The following is a 20,588-nucleotide window of genomic DNA, read 5'->3' as shown; positions in this document are numbered from 1 at the left end:
AGCATTCATTCTAAAGATTTCCTCTTAGGCAGAAAGAAAAAACCCTCAAAACATGAAGCTGGTGTGCATTAATGGGCCTGATAGGGAAGCTAGGAACTATGTGGCATTGTCATGCCAAAAGAAACTAGAGCAAACACACACACCCATAAAAATGTCTCTAAGGAGATGAAACTGGGTGTATGACCATTGCCACTTCTTATGTCAGGCTTCTCTCCTCATCTTCTGAAGCTGCTGGCCACCTTCCATTAAAGATGACACGTACATTGGGATCTCTAAGACACTGAGATTTGTGAAAACACTCAAGTAGATGAGAGAGACCTAAATTTGTGCTATTAAAAGGTTCAACAATGTTTTTAGAAATTAGAAAATTCACATTGAGGACATCTCCCACCCATATCATACACTTGGTAGAACAAAAAATGACCATACTAGAGTGCCCTGCCTACAGAACCCCAGCACAAACCAAATGAAGGAGTCAAAAGCAAGAGGGGTTCACACACAGGACATATGCCCTAGTGACTAACAAACCACTGCTTGGCAAATACTGCTCCAGGCAGAGCAGCAACATTGCTACAAGTGCTTGGTATCCCAAGGAGACCATTTCAGATATGACCAAATGCCATGCTGCTGCTTATACCTGCAGGCATTCCAGGACACTACCCAAACCTCATCTCCAACAGTCAGAAAGGAAGGATCTCAGTGCGCATGGTTAAAAGGTGACTCTGTGACCCACTCCAATTGGAGAGACTCAGAACAGCTTGGAAATGGAGTAGGCCAGCAAACATAGGGCCACCTCTTCCAACCTCTTCAAAGCTGCAGTGTTTCAGAGCCCTCCTTATTGCATTAGGTGGCTGCTGATGGCAGCAATGACACGGCAGCATGCTCTTCACCTGCTTTTGTTGCTGCATTCCATATTTAGAAATAGCTATCTCAATTTTAGATGTATTAATTGAAAACAGTGATTCACTTCTAGACTGATGGTACAGAGTCTGCATTTCAAGGTGAGTGGTAGGATACTCCTTTGTGCCCAGCCAGGACAGGAATAACAACAGGGTGCAGAACCAGAGGGGTTGGAAGAGTCTCAATACCTTCCTCAGGTCTCTGAGCTCCCAGCCAGCACAGCTCGGGGCAGATGCAGGCACCCCGTGATGCTCACCTGTGCTGGGGTGAAGCTCTGTGAGAGCTGGTGGGAGGTTGCTGACATTATGGGGAGAGATGGCAAAAGAAAGCCTACGTTAGTGAGAGCACCTGATCTTCACGTGTGTGTGTGCAAAAGCACAAAGGTACAAACACCTCGTGAATAAAAGCTCTTTCAGAGCTGATGCTCAGAATGCCGTCCCTTCAGAGGGAGCAGCATCTCACACAGCTCGCTAAGGGCAGCCTGTACATCTTACGCTGGGATGGCAGCCATGCTGCAGCTGGGAATGGCTCCTCACAGGCACACGGGTGGGAAAGGTGGTGGCATCGCCTGGCTCTGTCCGCGGCAACCTCAGCTCTGGGGCTGCCCAGCTACGTCTCACCTGCAGCTCGCACAGATGACAGCCCGCACCTCACTCGGAGGACGCAAACCCCACAGCAGTACAGCCCAGACGCCGCACCACACACGACCCAGCGGTGTGCCCAGCTCCTGCCCGAGGCGCCCAACCCCGTGGCACCGAGGGGGCCGCTGCCCCCTCTCCACGCCGGACCCCCCGTGCCGGGGCCGCCTCCCTTCGGCACCCCCGCCCCCGCCGGTCCCCTCCCGGCTATAAAGCCCCGCGGGCAGCCGGACCCCTCTCGGCCCTCGGCCATGGCGGCGCTGCGCTTCGGGCCGCCCCCGGCGGAGCTGCCCGCGGTGCCGCCCTCCTGCCCGCCGGGCCGGTGGCTGTGCGGGACGGCCCGGGATAACGGGGGAGGGCCCGTCGCGGCCCCGGCGCCCGTCGCGGCGCTGCCCCCGGCGACGGAGGGGACTCCGTCGGCGCAGCGTCGGAAACGGACGAGCTTCACGGCGGCGCAGCTGGAGACGCTGGAGCTGGTGTTCCAGGACACCATGTACCCCGACATCTACCTGCGGGAGCGGCTGGCCGACGCCACGCAGATCCCCGAGTCCCGCATCCAGGTGAGGGGCAGGGGCCGCCCGCCCTCCTCACCGCCCGCCCTCCCCGCGCCCTCACGACCCCCCTCTCTCCCCAGGTCTGGTTCCAGAACCGCCGCGCCAAGTCTCGCCGGCAGCGGGGGCCGCCCCGCCCGGCTCCCCCCGCCCCGCCGCCGCCCCAACGCCCGCCGTGCGGCGCGGCCCCGCTGCTCCGCGCCCGGCAGGAGCGCTGCGAGTGGCCGCCCCGCGCCGCCGTCCCGCCCGGCCCCGGGATGCTCCCGCACGGGGGGAGCGGAGCCGCCCCGGCCGGGCCCTACCCGCCCCGCCCCGCGTTCCCCATCCCGGCCGGCGGCGGCTTCTCGGAGCCGGGGCTGGAGTGGGAGGAGAACGCACTCGGCGCCTTTCGAGCCCTCTGACGGCGGCCCGGCACTGCCCGCGCCTCTTGCACTTTATCCCGAAGGGACTGCGCCTATTTATGGACGGGAGATGGGGGCGGCCGCGCCGGTTGCCGGCACCGTGTTATATTGTTTACAGCTTCTATTTAACCTTTTCAAGCCACCAAACCGACCGACTGCACTGTTCTAGGGAGGATGGGGGTGGGAGAGGGCTGTTGTTACTTTTTGAGAGAGAAAAATAAATAAAAGTTCCCTTTTCTGTTCTGCGCTGCTCTGAGTCGGGAGTTGTGTTCGTGATGCGGACAGGGATGGGCTGCTGACCTCGCAGCGGGGGCTGTTCTAGGCCCAGAGAGCCGCGGGTGGAGCGAGGGGGAACAAGAGAGCACTAAACCAGCACGCTTTTCCTAAATGGGACAGTGTGAACTTAGGACATCAGCTCTTTCTGCCTAGAAGTAGAGCAAACTGTCAGACTCCAGATAACAGAATCAGAAAACTAGTAATATCACCCAGTCCAACTGTCATTCTCTGCTCACAGAGCCTGCTAAGCCATGTTCTTTAGTACCACATCAGCACAACTCTTCAGCACCTCCAGGGATGGTGACTCCACCCGGACAGCCTGTGTCAATGCATCACCACTCTTTCTGAGATGAAATATTTCCTAATATCCAACCTGAACCTACTCATGTACAACTTAAGGCCGTGACCTCTTGTCCTACCCCTTTTACCTGGGAGGCCACTGGCCTTCTTGGCCGCCTGGGCACACTCCAGGCTCATTTTCAGCCAGCTGTCAGCTAACAGCCCCAGATTCTTTTCCTCCACGCCTTTCCTGCCATTCTGCCCCAAGCCTGTAGTAATACATGGGGTTTTTGTAACTGAAGCGCAGGACCCAACCCTTGGTCTCGTTGCAGCTCATACAATTACCCTCAGCTCATTGGTCCAACCTGTGCAGATCCCCTTGCAAGGCCTTCCTGCCCTCAGGCAGACTGGCACTTCCTCACAACTTGATGTCATCTGCAGATTTACCAAGGGTGCACTCAATCCAGATCAGTAAAGAGATTAAGTAGGGCTGGCCCCAGCAATGACCTGAGGAACACCAGTCAGGAGACAACACCTGAACATCACAAGGCTCTTCTGGAGACAAAAACAGAAGCGAGGAGCGTGTGTCCTACTGAGGAAAATAACCTGCGTCAGGAATCACACCGCACAGGACAAAGTAACCAATACCCAAAAATCCTTAAGTGTAACCCATCACATACCTGTGCTTGCCAGATCTGAGACAGCCAAATTCCTGTGGAGCTGCAAGCAGGTGAGGCTGAATGGTGAAGCAGGAGCGCTGACTGAGGAACTCTGTCCACAAACAAAACAACAGAGCTGTCCTTGGCCAAACTGCAGAGCGAAAAAATAAAAATGAAAATCTGACATCATTCATCCCAAGTGGACTTGGGTGCCCAGGAGCCATCAGGGATGGAGTACTCAGAGCATTCACATGCATGTTCAGCTTCCAACTGTGCAACAGTGGTTTGCACACTGAGCCTGCAAGCTGCTGCTGGGGATGGCAGCCCCTGCTGCTTGTTTTCCATTGCACTCTGCAGGGACTGAATTCACTGAGCCACATGGGCAGCAAACAAGGAGACAAAGGTGAGCTGCTTCTCATCAGCACTGTGCACCAGGGGTTCAGTGAGCACCCAGGAACGAGGGGAGGGGTGAAAGTAAACTGCAAGAGGATTTTTTCCCCTCCATGTCAGCAGTAGATCACAACAGACTGAACCTTTGTATCTTATTAAGTTAGGCTCTGGCATTTCTCTCTAATTAAATGAAAACAGGCAGTGTAGGGAACCTTTCTATCCACTTTACCAAATACCACAAAATGAAAGCACTGGAAGGGCCACAGCCATGTTCTGTTACATGATGAGAGGGACAGCTCTGTGGCTAACTCTGGCAAAAGCAGTGTCTGGTGTTTTGTCACACCCCTTGTATGTTTTCTAGGTACTTTAGAACAGCCACTCACCTTGTCACCCTGGTCATCGTGTTTCGCTTTCAGCAATTAACTCCTCTTAAAAAATGACCTGAAACCACGTGCCAGAAGTTTGCATTTTTGTGAAATATATCAACTCTTAAAGTTCAATTTATTCAGTTACAAATTTCACCGAGAATAAAAGATTTATGCATTTCTCTTAATTAACAGAACAAGTTTAGCTAAATAGAAACTCTGCACTAAAGTTTTGCAGTGGCACAATACCAACACAGAATACAGAAGCATCTTTAAACTATACAAAATTTTAAAATCGAAAATAATCCTGTTTACATATTCTTTATACATTAACATATAAAAGGCCTCATTTAATGAGGCATCTAAAGGAATCCAAAACAACTCTACGGCTATCTCTGAAAATCCATATCTGGAAACGATTCATTACACAGAAGCTTTACAAGACTATTTAAACAAACCAAATACACACTTTTTACAAGATTAACATTCCAAAATGTACTCGTAGGCAGGTTGTCACTTTTCATCTTTGCAGTTTACCTCACCGGTTATATCTTATTATAAAAATCTTCATATTTATATATGTTGTGTATGTCAGATAACCAGGAATCTAATTTAAAAGTTGTGCAAAACAAACCCAAAGTTGGAAAAACAGTACGTTTTATCGTTCATTTATATAAAATACCATCTAAAACATTTCTTTTTGCCCCACATAAAGGGTAAAAGCCGCAACGACTCTGTTTTTAGAAAGGTATCAGTTCCATCTTTATATTCCTTCATTAGACTTCTTATATAAGTTATGATAAATTATATGTTCCAACAAGACACTGACTGATCTGTAGACCTGCCCAACATCTTCTGCAACTTTAGTTCTCCGTCTGCAGCCCACCGCTGCTTCTTTAGACCTGGAGCACTCAGCCCACGCCATCACCGTGCCAGCTGGTGGCATCTCAGGTACTTAGAGAAGTGTAGCTTTAAGGAACAAAGACTGCCACATAGCTACTGATGTGAGCCATTTCCTCTTCATCACTTTATCTAACCTACCAGGAGAGCCAACAACAAGAGGTGGGCAGAATTAATTTGAACTTTGAAAAACTAAGTTCAAATTATATGAAAGTACGTTTTCAGGTTTATTATAATAAATGCAATTACTAAGAGGTTACCAGTTAGCAAAACTACTGCATGTGAATAACAAATGGAGAAATTTAATGTAACGCTTGTCAGTAATGCTGGTTTTCTTAAGAAGCAAATACAATATGTTTAAAAGGGTCTGAGAGGTCTTCTTTTCCCTTATCTTCTGGCAGTTAGGGTATTTGTTGAAGCATATATAAATGAAGAGGATTTTCCAGAACTACTTGCTATACACTTGAAAGAAAGTTTTCAGTCTCTGTTGGTGTTATTAGCTGCAAAGGCATGTAAATTTCCCATCTGGCTCAGACCACTCTGAATGTGTGCAACATGGATCTCAACGTTATTCTGAAAACAACTACAAGGGAGAGAGGAAAAAAAAGAAAAGGATTAAACATCTTACATAAGGGTTCCATCTGAGTACTTCTACAAGGTACAAGCAGTCAAATAAATCAGCAGTACATTCCTATCAGTTATCAGCTTGCATTAGTAAATAGCATTTACAAAAACAGTTGCATGAAGTCGAAGTTACTGACTTGGGTTCTTTAAAGATGACTGTAAAGTGGTTGGAGCTAATAAAAGGAAAACATTGTGAAGAGATGGTAAAGTACCCAGACTGAGTACAGTGAAATGGAAAGATCGTCACCTTCTTAGCAGTGTTTCTCAGCCCTTAGTTGAACCCATTCTGACATTTACTTGCAGTGTTGATGACAGGAAGTTGCTTTCTTTTTTTTTTTTTTTTTATTTAAATCAAAATGGAAAAGTGCTATAAAATCCTCCGTTAGAATCAAAAAGCTGCTCTATTATCATTGCAAAAAATCAGTCAATCATGTAGCAATACCAGTGTGGAGGGCATAAGGAAATGCTTAGCATTTCAAGTTTTTGGTTGTTTTTTATTTTTTTTAATTATGTAATTTAGTGACTATGCAATTATGGTTAAAAAACCATGGCCACAAATGGTTGGAGTTTGCAGTACACTCAGGAAGAGTATCACTGTGTACTTGCTATTTTTATAATGCCTCCCCACCTGCTTGTGATAACTGCTGAAAAATGGACAGTGGACTAGAGCAGCCTTTGATCTGACACAATATGGCTGTTCTTTTGTGGTTTGCTTGTTTGTTTCCAGTTAAAATATTGTTAATAGAAGCCAGGCAGAAACTCTAATTGTCTCATATGCCAGTGTGTGATATTCACAGACAAGACACTGATTAACATTAAAAAAGAAGAATATGGAAATTGTACAGAAAATATTCTAAAATAACAGCTGTCAAATTTCCTGCTCTTCAGCCATTTTAGTTGTTGCTGTATCAATTTATCACTTTTTTTTTCTTTAATCAGGTTACTTCACTGATAGGTTCAAACAGAAAACTGCTGATCTTGTACTCTCTAAGAAGATCCCTTTAAATGGGACCACTTCCATAAGCAAGTAGTTACCAGACTAAAACCCTTACTTATACTCACATTCACCTCTAAAAGACATGAACGATTGCATGCTGACACAAAATGAGCAATTAGGAATTAAATATTCAAAGTAGTAGTACCTGATATTTGAGGAATCTATTGAATTCTTAATGTCATTTAGTGAATCTGTTAGTGATTTAAACTCAAAGGAATTCAGGTCACCTCCTTCTGCTAGACACTGCAGGAGAAGAAAACAAAAAATGTTCTAACAGTTCAGCACAAAGAACCTGACAGAGGTCTAATATTGTGGACTTAATTGGGAGACACTATTTTTTGCTATTATTTTACCTTAATCTGCAGTAATATTGCTGTAAGTCTAGAGATAAGGTCAGTTAAATTTTCACTTTCAACACAAAGCTGTCCTGTTGTTGAGGAATTTGCTTGCCTAACAATTTCCTGAGCCTCCTCTTCACACCTCCGCCTCAGATCTGTTGGCTGGTCTGCGGGTTGGAGGCCTTGGTCTGGAGCAAGCTGCACAGATAGAAACAAAGATAAATGAAGATTAAATAATTCCTTCGCATTTAGTGCACATATGAAGTGACAAATGATTGCAATATAGTCCACAGGTTAATATCCTGCTTTATTTTTTCTTCATTTATACACACGCATGCCTAATCCAAAACTGGCCACTGGTATCATCAGAAGTGCCTGCATTCAGCTAAGAGAAACAGGGAAACAGAGACAACAAAACAGACACAGCTGCTACCAATTTCAGTTCCACATGATCCCTGCTTACGCACTATTCCCAGAAAATTCTGATTTTTGATTTTTTTAACTCAGGTTAAGCAGAAACAAACACAAATTCCAGCAAAATCTTACCTCATAACAATACTGCTGAACTTTATGCAAAACTTTATTTAAGTCTTTGTTTAGTTGTTCTAGATCTAAAACAATAGTTGCATATCTCCTCTGAAACTCAATGCTTATTGGCATAGAATAGGATTTCTGTGGAAAACACAAAGCATGTTGAAGTTAATGAGATACAAGTGGAACTCATCAAAAGGAATTTTTACTTTAAAATAATACTGGGGTATTTGAAATCCCAGTGCCTAATAGAGATGTTAACATGAAAAACTTAAAGCCTAGTATCACTGCTTATAACTCCAACTGACAATTCGTGCAGTTACACTTTCATTCTCTTCAGAAAGCACCATGATAATCTGTGGCACTAAACAGTACAGATGACAATACAGCCTGAAATGCTTATTTCACCCATGGTGGGGCATGACTTCTTTCAACAGTATGAACAGAAGATTCTTCTGTCAGCAGAACAGTACAGGACAACATGTCCAGCAGCTCCAAAACATAAGACCTTCTTCCTTGACCAGCCCCCTCTAGAGCATGCTGGCCTAATACAGGCTAGCTATGGAAGCCACAGGGAATAGTAAATTCTGTATCAGAGAGACACGGATGATGGCATTCTATATTGGTGAAGACGAAAGATGTATTCCAACAGCACCAGCACTATTTATGACCCAGTAGCAATACAGACACTGACAAACAGTTCAGCTTGCAGACAAAAGTTGGTTGGCTTTTAGTAGATGGAAACAGAAAACATCTCTGTCACAGGGCATCTATTCTCCTCTTGAATAACCAGCATCACCTTTACCTCAACTTTGTTGCAGGTCAAGTGAAAAAAAAAAAAAAAAAAGAGCCAGCTATCCTTATTTGCATTTGTCTATGCAACAATGTTTAGTCATCAGAAAAGTGGATAAAATGGATACTCTTCTGTGTACATGGCAAGATGCTTCATTGTTAGTAAGCAGTCCTTTCCCTGCTTCATGTATGTTTGAATTTATTAATGTTGCCAGATAAAAATGGACTACACTCAATATAACTTCTGATTTTGGTCAGTTCCATTTACATCTATGCTGGATCATTAAAAAAATAAATAAATTAGGCAAATAACTTTACTTGAACAATTTTATCAATGATTATTAAAGTCTGACAAGCTCTACTTGCATGAATGAAGTCAAAGGATTCTATTTTACTCATGTTTAGGTTTGATTATGGTATTTAAGTGGCCTAATGTTGAAGAGTCACGTTCAAAGAACATGCATTCTAAAGGAGAAGCAACACACACTAAATGCCACAAATGAAGATGGGATTAACAAGAGGACAAAAAAGCATTACAGACAGGCTAAGAACATGACCCAGTATATGTCTTCTATTTTTATCAAGACATAAATAGTGACGAGAGTTGCTTTACGGCTGCTGACTGAAAAAGCAAATAGCAGAAGAAGTGTTTAACAGCTATCTCCAAGCCCTTATCTATGCTACAACTGAGTTAAGATTTATTTATTCCTGGACCATCATCTTCTCTATCATTCCTTTGCTCTCTCACTGTTGTTATTTTCCTTGGCATTCTTATTCTACAACAAAGTTAAATTTATGATGCAGCAGACAACTGACATGCTAATATCTGGATTTTTGTCAAGAAAAAAGCTAGTGAAAACTCAGCCCTTCCTGTGGATTTCTTTACCCCTACGAAGGTAAAGACAACTCAGTTGGAACAGATAGTTTTACTGTTTGTATTAAGGAGAGCTGGTAGTTTTTCTGCATCAGAATTACCGTCTGCAATAGCATGTCTTAATCTTGCCTCTTTTTGCATCTATTTTAATTACCAAGGGCACTCAGAGATTTATGTACAAAAACTCTGAACTGAGTTACCACTTTGTCCCAAGACCTAAATGCACACCTACCGTCTACAAAATAAGATAAATGCTTTACTGATTGCCCAAATCCCTGAAGTACGTAGCATATATCAACTGACAAACAAAACAAGGAGATACCATCATCGATTGACACATAAAACAAGGAAATACTATACCAATGTTAACATTAACCTGTTCCCAAAGCATAATGCTTTTAAAGCAACTGACCTCTCCGACTTACCTCAACAACAAAAAAAATTAAAAACTCAAACATTACAGAAAGAATAAAGAAATAGTTTTTCATCTAGACTTTGTTTTAATTGCATCAATTTGTACTAGCTGTTAAAGTATATCCTTAAGATCTGAGAACAATCTTACCAGCTTTTCTGCTTCCGTATTCATCTCTCTTAACTGTTTGATGTGTTCCTTCTTGATCATAAGGATTTTCGATAACCTGGTCTAAAACAAAGGAGCTATTTTTAGAATGAGTAGGTCCTTATGTAGTTCTGAAATTGCATACAAATTCAAGATAATGAAGTGGATGTCTTTTTTTATCATTTTAAACTACATTTCTCAGTTGTTTATAACATCAAAATGTAGAAATAAAAATTAATTGAAACTAAACAATGGATATTTCAGAGGCTCTTAAAAGCAGTTTCAAGTACCTTAGATTGGAGAAAGCTGAAACCCATCAGCTGTAATTCACTCTAGGAAGACTAACATAATTGTTAGAGGCTGAGGAATCAAGAACCTTATTTTTCTTCTTGCCCGAAGGAAAGCTGTATCATCACGGTGATAACATGTACTAACATTAACAGCACACTTGTCCTTCCATAGCTTTTGCTCAGAATTCTGGTCTGTTCTCAGCTGCGCCCTGGACTGATCACTAGTTCTTTGTGTACATCCCTGTAATAAAGCCTGGTATACAGATTGGATCTATTTCCTACAGTCCTGCTCTGGGCATTCCATTTTTCCTGTTTCTTTCAGGATGGGTATATCCTGTTATTCTGCCCTGGGGACCTAACAGATTGAAGAGGAAATCACTGGGACTGCTCTCAGCGCATACATCACTTCTAAAACTATTCATACTCTCTCAAGCCCACAGAAACTATGACACTATTTTACAGCCCACAGAGACTAATACAGCTGGACATCTGAGTTCTGTGCTGATCAGGTATCTAACAAACATCAGCCTTATCTTTAAATTAAATTGAACTGGCTTTGAGTTCTCAAAATTAATCTTATCACACCAGGGGCAGATACTGTGAGTCAACAGGAAGATTGACATTCGGTTTTTCTGCACTGCTTTCCAAGCAAGTCTCTCAAAGCCTATACATTATCATTTAATTAAGCTTCATGGTGCCCACATGAAGTAAATAGATATAATTAAACCAATGCAAACACCTATACTTAAACCCAGAGGTTTTGGCAAATAGCATCTGGGAGGAGGGAAAGTACTGAATAGTCTCTGACAGTGCTGCCAACAAGTTCTTTGCCAAGCTATGCTGTCATCACCACCCAGCAACTAATACATTTAAGCCCCTCTGATGAAGCTGGTGTTCCCAGCTTAGTGCAGGCTATTTTATCTTCCAAGTTTCGGGAACAATTATTTGGTGATAAGCTTCTATGATGATGTTCATATACATTCAAGGATGTGATCCAGTCCATGACCTTCATTGTTATGTTATACTCATCCTACTTCCAGAAGTACTCCAGTGGCCAAGGTAATTTAATTCTTCCTACAAGAAACTCTGATCTTCCTCTGTATAAAGATGTTTACCAACTTTCTCCCAGTGCTACATTTTATTAAACAGAACTCCATTTTCATTTGCCAGTATCACCGGTGAATGCTTTAGTTCAGGTCAGTCTTCATCTCCTTGAACTCCAGCCTAGCAGCTTCATTTTCAGCATAACTCACCCTGCTTATTGTTACGTAGTTCTCACTAAACTGGAAAAGGTGTTTTAGTAGAACACTTCTCCAGATATGAAATTTAAAAGACGTGAAGGCACAATCCTTATAGCATGCTTAGTACTTGGGTTTGGTTTGTTGTTTTTTTTTTTAGTAAAAAATAAACAAGAATACAAGCATTTCAATGTATGTAATAACTTGATGGGGAATATATTTCAAGAACTCACACACATACAAAACCCGACAAAAATCTAGTATTCATGGCTCTTTCTTCCTGTGTTCAAGATGAGAAGATACTTCTTCCACAGACATCGGACTGATACACTTCTCTGATTGAACTGCATTAACATTCTCCCTCTACCGGACATAGAGTTACACTGCAAACATTTTTTTAGCCTTGGATTGCTTCCCTCCCATCTAAATTTAATCTTTTCCCAAACCAAAATCAAAAGAAACAAACAAAGAGAAAAGCATATCTTTGTCCACAGTAAAGATCAGAAAGAAGACCGATGCCAAAATATAAATATGCAGAAAATAATAATAATAACAATAACAACAATAATAATAATAATAATAAATCAACAGTGTTGATCAAAAGTGGTTGCTACAAGTCCCAGTGTTTGTGCACAACTTCAAGTTGTTCCTAAGGAGAATGTCCTCATCACTTAATCACTATCTGCATATATTTCTGTCCACCTTTCCTTTTGTTGTTAATTAGTTTTGGGACCCATAAATAGAACTAAAAGGCTTGGTTGAAACCTTTTTAAAGATATGCACTTATTATTTTTCTCTTTAAATCCCTTGTCCCAAATAGAGCTTTTCCATGAAATTATTTCATTGTATCATAAGCTGTTTCCTGATGCTTTCCTTCACAGAAAGTTTTTCTGACCACTTAACTGCTGAATCGTCATTAAATCAAAATGAGGACTTTGACATTTTTACTGTAGCAGAATACAAAAAAAGGACAGAATATGTTTCACAGCGGTCTTTAACATAAAACTTCTTCTGGATTAGCAAATGCAGTGTGATCAATATTCATTGATTGCTGTGTTTTTTGCAACACCGGGTTTCGGAATCATTCTTTACTTCTAACAAGAACGTCAATGCTGCAGGCTTAAAGATAATGTAAACTACCACAACAAAAGCTGTTTTAAGCCTCTTGACACCTGTATGAGAAACCTCAAACAAGTATTAAGATGATCACAAACCAATGACAAAAGTCTACAGCTTCTCTATTTTCAAAAACCTGACAATCACCAAGCAAAAAAATGTATTAATACAGTAACTCTCGAGTGCCCACACTTTAGAATCTCTGATTCAAAATTTCAGGTTTCCTTATCATGAGTAATGGTTTACCACTTAACATGACAGAAATTATACAGCTTTCAGATGCGAAATATAGAAACGCTTCCACAAATGGATCAGTTTAGTACAAAAGTCATAAAGCTTCCCTGATCATACTCAGTGACTCAAGGAAGATGATAACTGCTGATGATAGTAGCATAAGGAAAGATTGTATCTTTTGTTTATTTCATTTCTTAACACAGCCAATATTAGGATGATCACATCTAACTTCTTAATATTACTTGCCTATGATTTTCTGAACTGTTGTACAAAAATCCCTGAAGAATTATTTCACGATGAAGAATCATAAAACAATTTGGATTTTGGAATTAATATTATATCTTTTTAAACCAACTACTAGAACTAGGAGAGATAAGAGAGACTTCTGGAGACATAAGGCCTTTTTGAGGTCTGAGAAAAGAGCAACATATCTCAAAGCTTCTTAATCAGTGAGGAAAAAAAACACCCTCAAAATGTACTACTAATTACTTCTGAAAATTTCATCATTTTGATGATACTACCTTTCATGTATCAACAGAATTTCATTTAACTGCAAAAGAATAAGCAAAATAAACACAGAAAGGGCAATACATTACAAAATTAAGTGCTGCAGTTAACACTTACCACTTGAATGAGGAACTCTACTGGAAAGCCCCCTAGCGTTTCACTGTCTGTGCCTGAAATTTTGTTTTTCCACGACGACTGTCCTAATAAAGGATCACTGTCCTATACAAGAAAGAATATTTTATTTATTAGCTTACTTTTAGAGGCATTTGCTAAAATTACTTTATTGAGGAACCTGAGAAAACTTATCTCAAAGACTGTATAAAGGTAACAGCTTCAAGATTTATCAGAAAATATTTCACCGAATAATATTCAAAATACTAAGAAGTAAGCAACTTACTGTAATTGGAGACTGGAGTGAAGGCGTATAATGCAGCCGGGGAGGGGTCATAAAGAACCTAGAAGGCCGTTGTTTCTGCCCGAAGGCAGCAATTGGCATGGTTTCATGAGGTTCGTTACTCTGCAAGATGAGAAAAATAAGGAAATTCCTCAGGTGCCAGGCTAATTAAAAAGCCTAACACACCTTCACAAATGCATATTTTATTTCTGGAATCTGGACTAGCCATGCCCAACCACACCCCAAGCCCAAGCAACAATAAGGAGTAGCATTTTGCTTCTGGACTAGGGGCAGCTTCAAAACTATCTTCCACTGTTGGTGTTGCAAAAGTGTTACAGCATTGCACTAAAACAAACAAACAAACAAACCCACCAACCCAAATCCCACAAGAGAGAGTAAACCTCAGACAACTTCATCTTCCTTTAGTAGACTGAACGATACACAAAATACTAAAGAAAATGCTGTCCTGTAAGAACCTTGCAGTCTAGGTCAGACTATTCAACAGAAACTATTTAACAGAAATCCTACAGCAGAACTTTCTGTGAAATCTTACATTACTCATTACACTTTTTCATACTCAGCCTATAAAAGTAACTCTATTCTGCTATTCCAGCCTTAGTTACTACAATTTGTATTAGGAGAAGGTGATCTTATTCTGTATAACAAGCAGCAGCAGAAACTCATTCTCCTGGAAATTCCCATGCATCTGTTATGCTTGTTTCTGGTTTATGACAACACTACCTGGATGTAATTAACACATTCTTCTTGATTAAAGGACACAACTGTAGATTAAACAAACAAACAACAACAAAAAAGAATTTGCATTACAGCTATTTTGGGAATGTATCATTAATACTTACAAGAACTTCATAATCTGGGATTGTTTGTGTCCCAAGACCTGCCCTGTCAAAAGTGACTCTGTATGTAGCGTTAAGAGTGTCTACAGCTTCTATCTGTCCTGTGAACAGCCCATCATGGACACCTCGCAATCGTGCTAAAAAAAAAAAACAACAACAAACATATGAAAGAAAAAACATATTAAGAACAAAAACCTCCACAAAAACTCAAATATTATAATGCTCTGATGTCACTGAGAAGAACAGACTTAAATGTTACGCATGTAACCTTGGCACAGATATGTAATCTTTTTTTATATATGCATTCCAACGCATATATATAGAAAAACAAACAAGCAAAACTTGTAAACCCAGAAAAAAGCTGTATCCACTAGAAACACCACCCAATTTTTTTTTTTTTTGTCAAATTTATCTTTGCAAGTCAAATATTTCCCACATCTAATCTTCAGCACTACATTTATGTCTAAACAAAATACTATCTAACACCCAATACCTTCTGCCAATTAGATTTTGCAGGCAAAAATCAATTTTGGAATAATTTTGCACACCATCTCTCTATGACCACTCGCAGTGATGACTGTATACTGAGAAAAAGAAGATATAGAAGGATATAGGTCCATGAGAGTGAGAAGATACAGGGTGCTTTGTATGCCTGCTTTTCAGCAAGAATTAAGGACAGGGATGCTGAAGAACTCAGAAAGCAATGAAGAAGCAATGAAGAGGCCAGAGTGGGAGATACAGTGCTCAAGTGAAAAGCATCCTCCTTCACAGAGAGGAAGAAGAAATTCAAGATTTTTTTATTTTTTTTTTTACAAAATTAAGCAAAGCTGAATGCATTTTCTTTAAAAAAAAAACCATTTTTAACAAGATCCCTTTCTCAGTTATGAGTACTTTTTTCTATAAGACAATGTCCTATTTAGCATATATATTCAGCTACACTGCAATATCAATTGTATATTTGTTTTCAGATAGGTATTTTTATATTTATGGAAAATCAAGCTTAAGTTTTATATTAGCTCGTATTTTAAACTTCCAGGCAGCACTAAGCTCTTGGCTTTGAAGCCTCTCTAGGATTTGTTGGGAGGTACTTTACTTCAAGCAAAACAAACCCAAACAACAACAATAAAAATAAACAACTACAGTTTCAACACCAGAAATAATAAACCACAAAATCTTATCTCAAAACCATGTTGTTTTACAAATACTAGATAATCACGATAAGCGCTTTCTCAATGAGCTAGCAACAAAAGCAATTAATTTTTAATGTTTTAAATTTATTTCACCTATGCACAGTAAGTAACACCGCAGTTTACCAAAATATTTGCAAAAATCTTGGGTATTGTTTATTAGTTTTTAAGAAAAACTACCTGTAACTTTTGTTCCTATTACAAGGGGTAATGGAATTTCATCTGGAAGATCTTTGAACTGTGAAATATCTGCAACTTTACGTTGCTGCAAAAGTCTTATTTTCTGCCGCTTCTGTTTTAATGCTGATCTTTCTTCCTCAAAGAATGCAGAGGAGCACCTACAATACAATGAGGTAAAACTATACTTAAATTTGACATTGAAGACATACGTATACAAAATACATAACAAACAAATGAGCGCAGTTTACAACTCAGTGAGAGTAAATGAAAAAGCTTGAAGTGAAGTGCTCAAGAGAGAAAGATTTTGATGAAGAGATTTAGATGCTCTGAGTCTCTGGAATTATTACTCCTAGAGTAACAGTTCGCTTAAAACAAAATTAAAACAAAGAAAACAACAACAAACAAACCTAAACAAACATCGAACCATCCAAAGAACAACCAGAAAGACTTGGGAATGCTGTTTGCATTAATATTTCAAAAGAGTACTGATTTTGAGGACTTTTTATCCTTACTGTGGTCCATCTGGTTTCACAACAAAGCTGTAGAGAGCCTCATATCCAGCCTATCCTGAACACCATGTCCACGCCTGTACTTAGGACTTACTGTCAGGTTACCTGTCTGCCATCACCTACTGTACACAGTAGAAAGTTTTGAAGGTTAAACTTAGTATGAAAGGGCAGCAGACTCAACATAAAAGAGCTTTTCCTTGTCTCTTCTACTAGCATTCATGCTGAGTATTTCTTAGACACAAGTTTCTATTACGTAGATTAATTGTTCTGACACTGATCACAGTACCAGTATAAATTTGTTTGGATGAAGGTTCTTGTGTAAAATCAGATCATCTCTAAAACTCATCTGTCCCTTTGCTTTGGCCTTAGAATGTAATCTAAGAGATTGCAGACTTACTCACAAGGTCTTTATTTGGTTTTATTCATTTTCACTTTTAATCTCCTGAACAGGCACGATACATGAAAATAATACTGAAAGCACAGACACTGCTCCTATCTCTATTCCTTTATTAATAAAGGAATCATTCCTGTGTTGGTAACAAAAAACAATTAGGTCTGCCTAATTGCAGAAGTAGTTATTTATGATATAATTTACTACAACTTTATTAATTGCTTTACTGTAGTCAAATGCAATTTAAACATTCTCTGTAGAACTTATTAGCTAAGTATTGATCAGTGATCAATAAAAAGCGCCATTTTACAAGGGTATTTTAGACAATACTGATAATTTCTCTACTGGCTCCCTATTCTACACCAACTATTCTCCAGAGAAAAACTCAAAGATTAATTATTCAAATCTCATGTAGTATTGAGCAGTCAGCTCCTCTATTTCCAAGTCTGCTTATTACTCTTATTATACGCCGAAATAAACATTCTTGTGTTTTCTTCTGTATATCCCTCACTCAAACTGTTTCACAAAGCCACTTTGCTAATCTTCAAAATTTCTTTCTTGTAGCTCACAAGAACATGGAGACACTATTATTTTCTGCTATCAGCACTATGAATATGAAGTGTCACGCTTTCTCCTCCCTCCTGGGCAAATATTGGTATTGCCATGATATTTATCTTACTTGAGCATGACTGAGGATAGATATAGGAAATTTCTAACAGACATGTGATGCTAAAAAAAAACCAAACACTTATACTTCAGAAGTAGATTAAAATTATTTGATAACACACTCGAATGATTTAGAACCATTCAAAATCTTTTAAAACTGAGACAAAAGATTTCTGCTGAGATCTTGAAAAAAGCTGACAATATTTTCTTGTTTAAAAGTATTAAAAAACCAGTAACAAACAGAAATGCCTATTTTAGGTTGACAAAAAGCAGGTTGCCCATGACCACGTCCAGATGGCCTCTGAGCATCTCCAAGGCAGAAACTTCTCCTGGTAACCTGTTCCATTGCTCAGTCGCTCTCATAGTGAAAAAAAATAAAACAATTATTTATGTTCAGAAGGCAGCCTCCTGTGTTTGAGTTTGTGCCCACTGCATTTTTTCTAGACACCACTGAAAAAAGCCTGTCTCTGTCTTTCTTATATCCTCCCTTCACGTATTTGTACACATAGATGAGATCACCCTGAGCCTTTTCTTCTCCAAGCTGTAATGGTTCTGTTAGTGGGTTCAAAAGTTATGAAACTTAAATAGAAAAAAAACTATGATCTTCATTCAATACTGGATTCTTGTCTGCAATGTCTGATATTGTATGGCTGAGTTTTCCCCACTTTGTTGTGGCATCCCAGCTAGGAGAAGCTGAAAATCTAGAAAACTGTTTAAAGAAATAATAAATGAGATGAAAATGTGCTCTTGTTTTCCCTACAAAGAGCTACTTATTTCTAGAAAATACATAGTGGAAAACTGTCCTGCTTTCCATGCCAAAAAAGTACTGCAACATGGAAAATGTAGTAATAATTTCAACATATCCTAGCTTATCACATATCTAGAGTGGGTAGAGAACATTTCAAGTACAGGCTTATGAGAACAGTGGGGTGAGGAGTGATATGTTCAGAGAACACTACTTAAAAAACAGTTGTTCTATGTGCGCTTGTTATTTACAATCCACATGCAAAGTGATCCCAGAAAAATACAAAACAATTCAGATAACATGAAAACTACATGCAGTTATTAAAGGAAAAGAAATAAATAAATTACCTCCGTGGTTTTCCCATTAATCGTCTGATTTTTCCCCACTCAACTCTTGTCAGTTTTCTGGTTTTTAAGTTTGGAAAAGATTCCTTCAGGCATACACAGAAATCATTATCTCCTTCAAATAGCGGTCTGTTAAAACATAATTGGCTCTCTTTTAACTACACTTAGTAAACTTTTGTCAGAAGATTCTTAAAAAAGCATTAATCACAAGAAATATATTGAAAAAAATAAAAAACCTTAAGTCTATTTAAAGGATGAATTTAATCTGAAATCAAGTCGGTTGAAAACAAAAAACAGAAAGTTTCCAGGACTATCATTTTGCCTGAGCCTTATTATCAATGATGTTTAAAAATGTTCATCTGTCTTGTTACTATGGGGAGACACAGCCATTTTGCTTTGTAATGTATGTAAGGGCATTAAAAGAAACTTCAGCAAAGCCAACAAAGTGTCACGGAGATACTGCAACCCTCTGAAGGAAACTATTATGATATAGCAGGATATTAAGAATAAAGGAAGGAACAACAATCATATGCAAGGTGATGCTGAGGAATAGAAAAATAGTTTCTTCTTCGTAAGTTCATTCAATAATAAACCAGATTCTCTGAAGTTTCCCAAAATTCAAGAAATTGAGCCAACTTGTCACTGTAGCTCTGCAGGAGAGATATACATAATACCATGACTCCACGATAAAGCAGAGGATCACTACAATAGAAGTGGAAGTTCAGAGAGCCTACCAACTTAAGAGCTTCTCTTGGATGTTGTTATCTGTCATAACACAAATACACACCTTATGTTTTATGACTGTGTTTTAATTTGTAGTACTACATTCTTCTTGGGCTGAGGAAACAAGGGAGCTGCAATGGGTATGTCTATCTAATAGCAGGTTAATTATTAAAGACCATGTGCAACTGGAATAGATTTCACTTGGTGAGAAGAAAAGAACTGCATCCTAGATAAAGCCACTTTCCTCCACTCTGCAGGGCATTGGGATTTAAGAAGGGAAAGAAAAACTGCTAAGGATCATCAATCATGCTCAGAAAGACAGATCAGGGAGTGCAGAAGAAGTTCTATTTTATTCATATTTAATTTCAGTAACATAAGATCCATGTAGAGGAAAGATTTTTGAAAGAAAGAGAGAGAAAAGAGAAAGAATCTGTATTTGATTTTTACTATCACTTAATCCTAAACAGGCAAACTGTAAACCCAAAGCATTTATAAGTCTGGAAGCTCTGGGAAATGGTGTAAGCAATCTGGGGCCCTCTGATCCTTGCAGTAGTAAGTTTCCAAGCACAACAAAGTGAATGGAATTTTACAGAAAAATGGTCCTACATACAGCACTGTAGATAGAATCCAACTGAAACGGTTTAAATCACCTAATAATCCCACAGATTACATTTGTCAAGATTAAAGTATTTTACAAACTTTTAGCAAGTAAATGGCATTTAAATTGATGATGTCAATTTAGGATAAGATTTGGATAAAATATTTCAAGATGTGTAGAGAGCGCCATATTTCATCAGTTAACAGGTCTGTGCTTTAAACTTTTCTATGGTTTACCTTGTCTAGATCTTATCACTCACAACAAGAAAGTTTTTTTTCCATAGAAATGGAGTTTCTCAATAAATTAACTATGATAATATCTTCATAGGATTGTAACTGAGTAGCATTACAAGCATACACTGATAATTACGAAGGAGGTTTTTGGATTTATCTGCTAAAACAAATCCTTGTTTACCGATAGACCTAAAGCTCCATAGACATTTGGGAATAAAAAGTTCTTGGACTGTTGTATAATAAAAAAATAAAAAGAAAAAATTGTAAATGCCATATACTAAAATGATGACTAAGAATAAGTA

General features: G+C 39.7%; 2 protein-coding genes across 4 annotated transcripts in view; one reads left to right on the top strand and one right to left on the bottom strand.

Annotated features, from left to right (window-relative positions):
- Positions 1 to 225: 225 nt before the first annotated feature.
- On the top strand, positions 226 to 2,737 carry MIXL1 (Mix paired-like homeobox). Its single transcript, XM_015857104.2, has 2 exons — positions 226 to 2,098; positions 2,173 to 2,737. Exons 1-2 carry the CDS (start codon positions 1,322 to 1,324, stop codon positions 2,488 to 2,490), a joined length of 1,095 nt encoding a protein of 364 aa, XP_015712590.2. The 5' UTR covers positions 226 to 1,321; the 3' UTR covers positions 2,491 to 2,737.
- Positions 2,738 to 4,555: 1,818 nt separating this feature from the next.
- Positions 4,556 to 20,588, bottom strand: part of LIN9 (lin-9 DREAM MuvB core complex component) — a 30,518-nt gene continuing 14,485 nt past the window's right edge. For all 3 annotated transcript variants that reach the window (XM_032443433.1, XM_032443436.1, XM_032443435.1), the window contains 10 exons: positions 18,736 to 18,861; positions 16,078 to 16,235; positions 14,714 to 14,847; positions 13,857 to 13,976; positions 13,577 to 13,678; positions 10,078 to 10,158; positions 7,865 to 7,990; positions 7,334 to 7,516; positions 7,126 to 7,223; positions 4,556 to 5,942 (listed from right to left, as the gene is read on the bottom strand). In XM_032443433.1, coding sequence (XP_032299324.1) covers positions 5,837 to 5,942; positions 7,126 to 7,223; positions 7,334 to 7,516; positions 7,865 to 7,990; positions 10,078 to 10,158; positions 13,577 to 13,678; positions 13,857 to 13,976; positions 14,714 to 14,847; positions 16,078 to 16,235; positions 18,736 to 18,861 — 1,234 coding nt within the window. In that variant the 3' untranslated portion in view covers positions 4,556 to 5,836. The remainder of the gene's footprint in view (positions 5,943 to 7,125; positions 7,224 to 7,333; positions 7,517 to 7,864; positions 7,991 to 10,077; positions 10,159 to 13,576; positions 13,679 to 13,856; positions 13,977 to 14,713; positions 14,848 to 16,077; positions 16,236 to 18,735; positions 18,862 to 20,588) is intronic.

The sequence above is a fragment of the Coturnix japonica genome, chromosome 3 (assembly GCF_001577835.2).
Source record: "Coturnix japonica isolate 7356 chromosome 3, Coturnix japonica 2.1, whole genome shotgun sequence".
Lineage (NCBI taxonomy): Eukaryota > Metazoa > Chordata > Aves > Galliformes > Phasianidae > Coturnix > Coturnix japonica.
The sequence above is the reverse complement of the archived record's forward strand: the minus strand, read 5'-3'. Positions and strand labels throughout refer to the sequence as shown.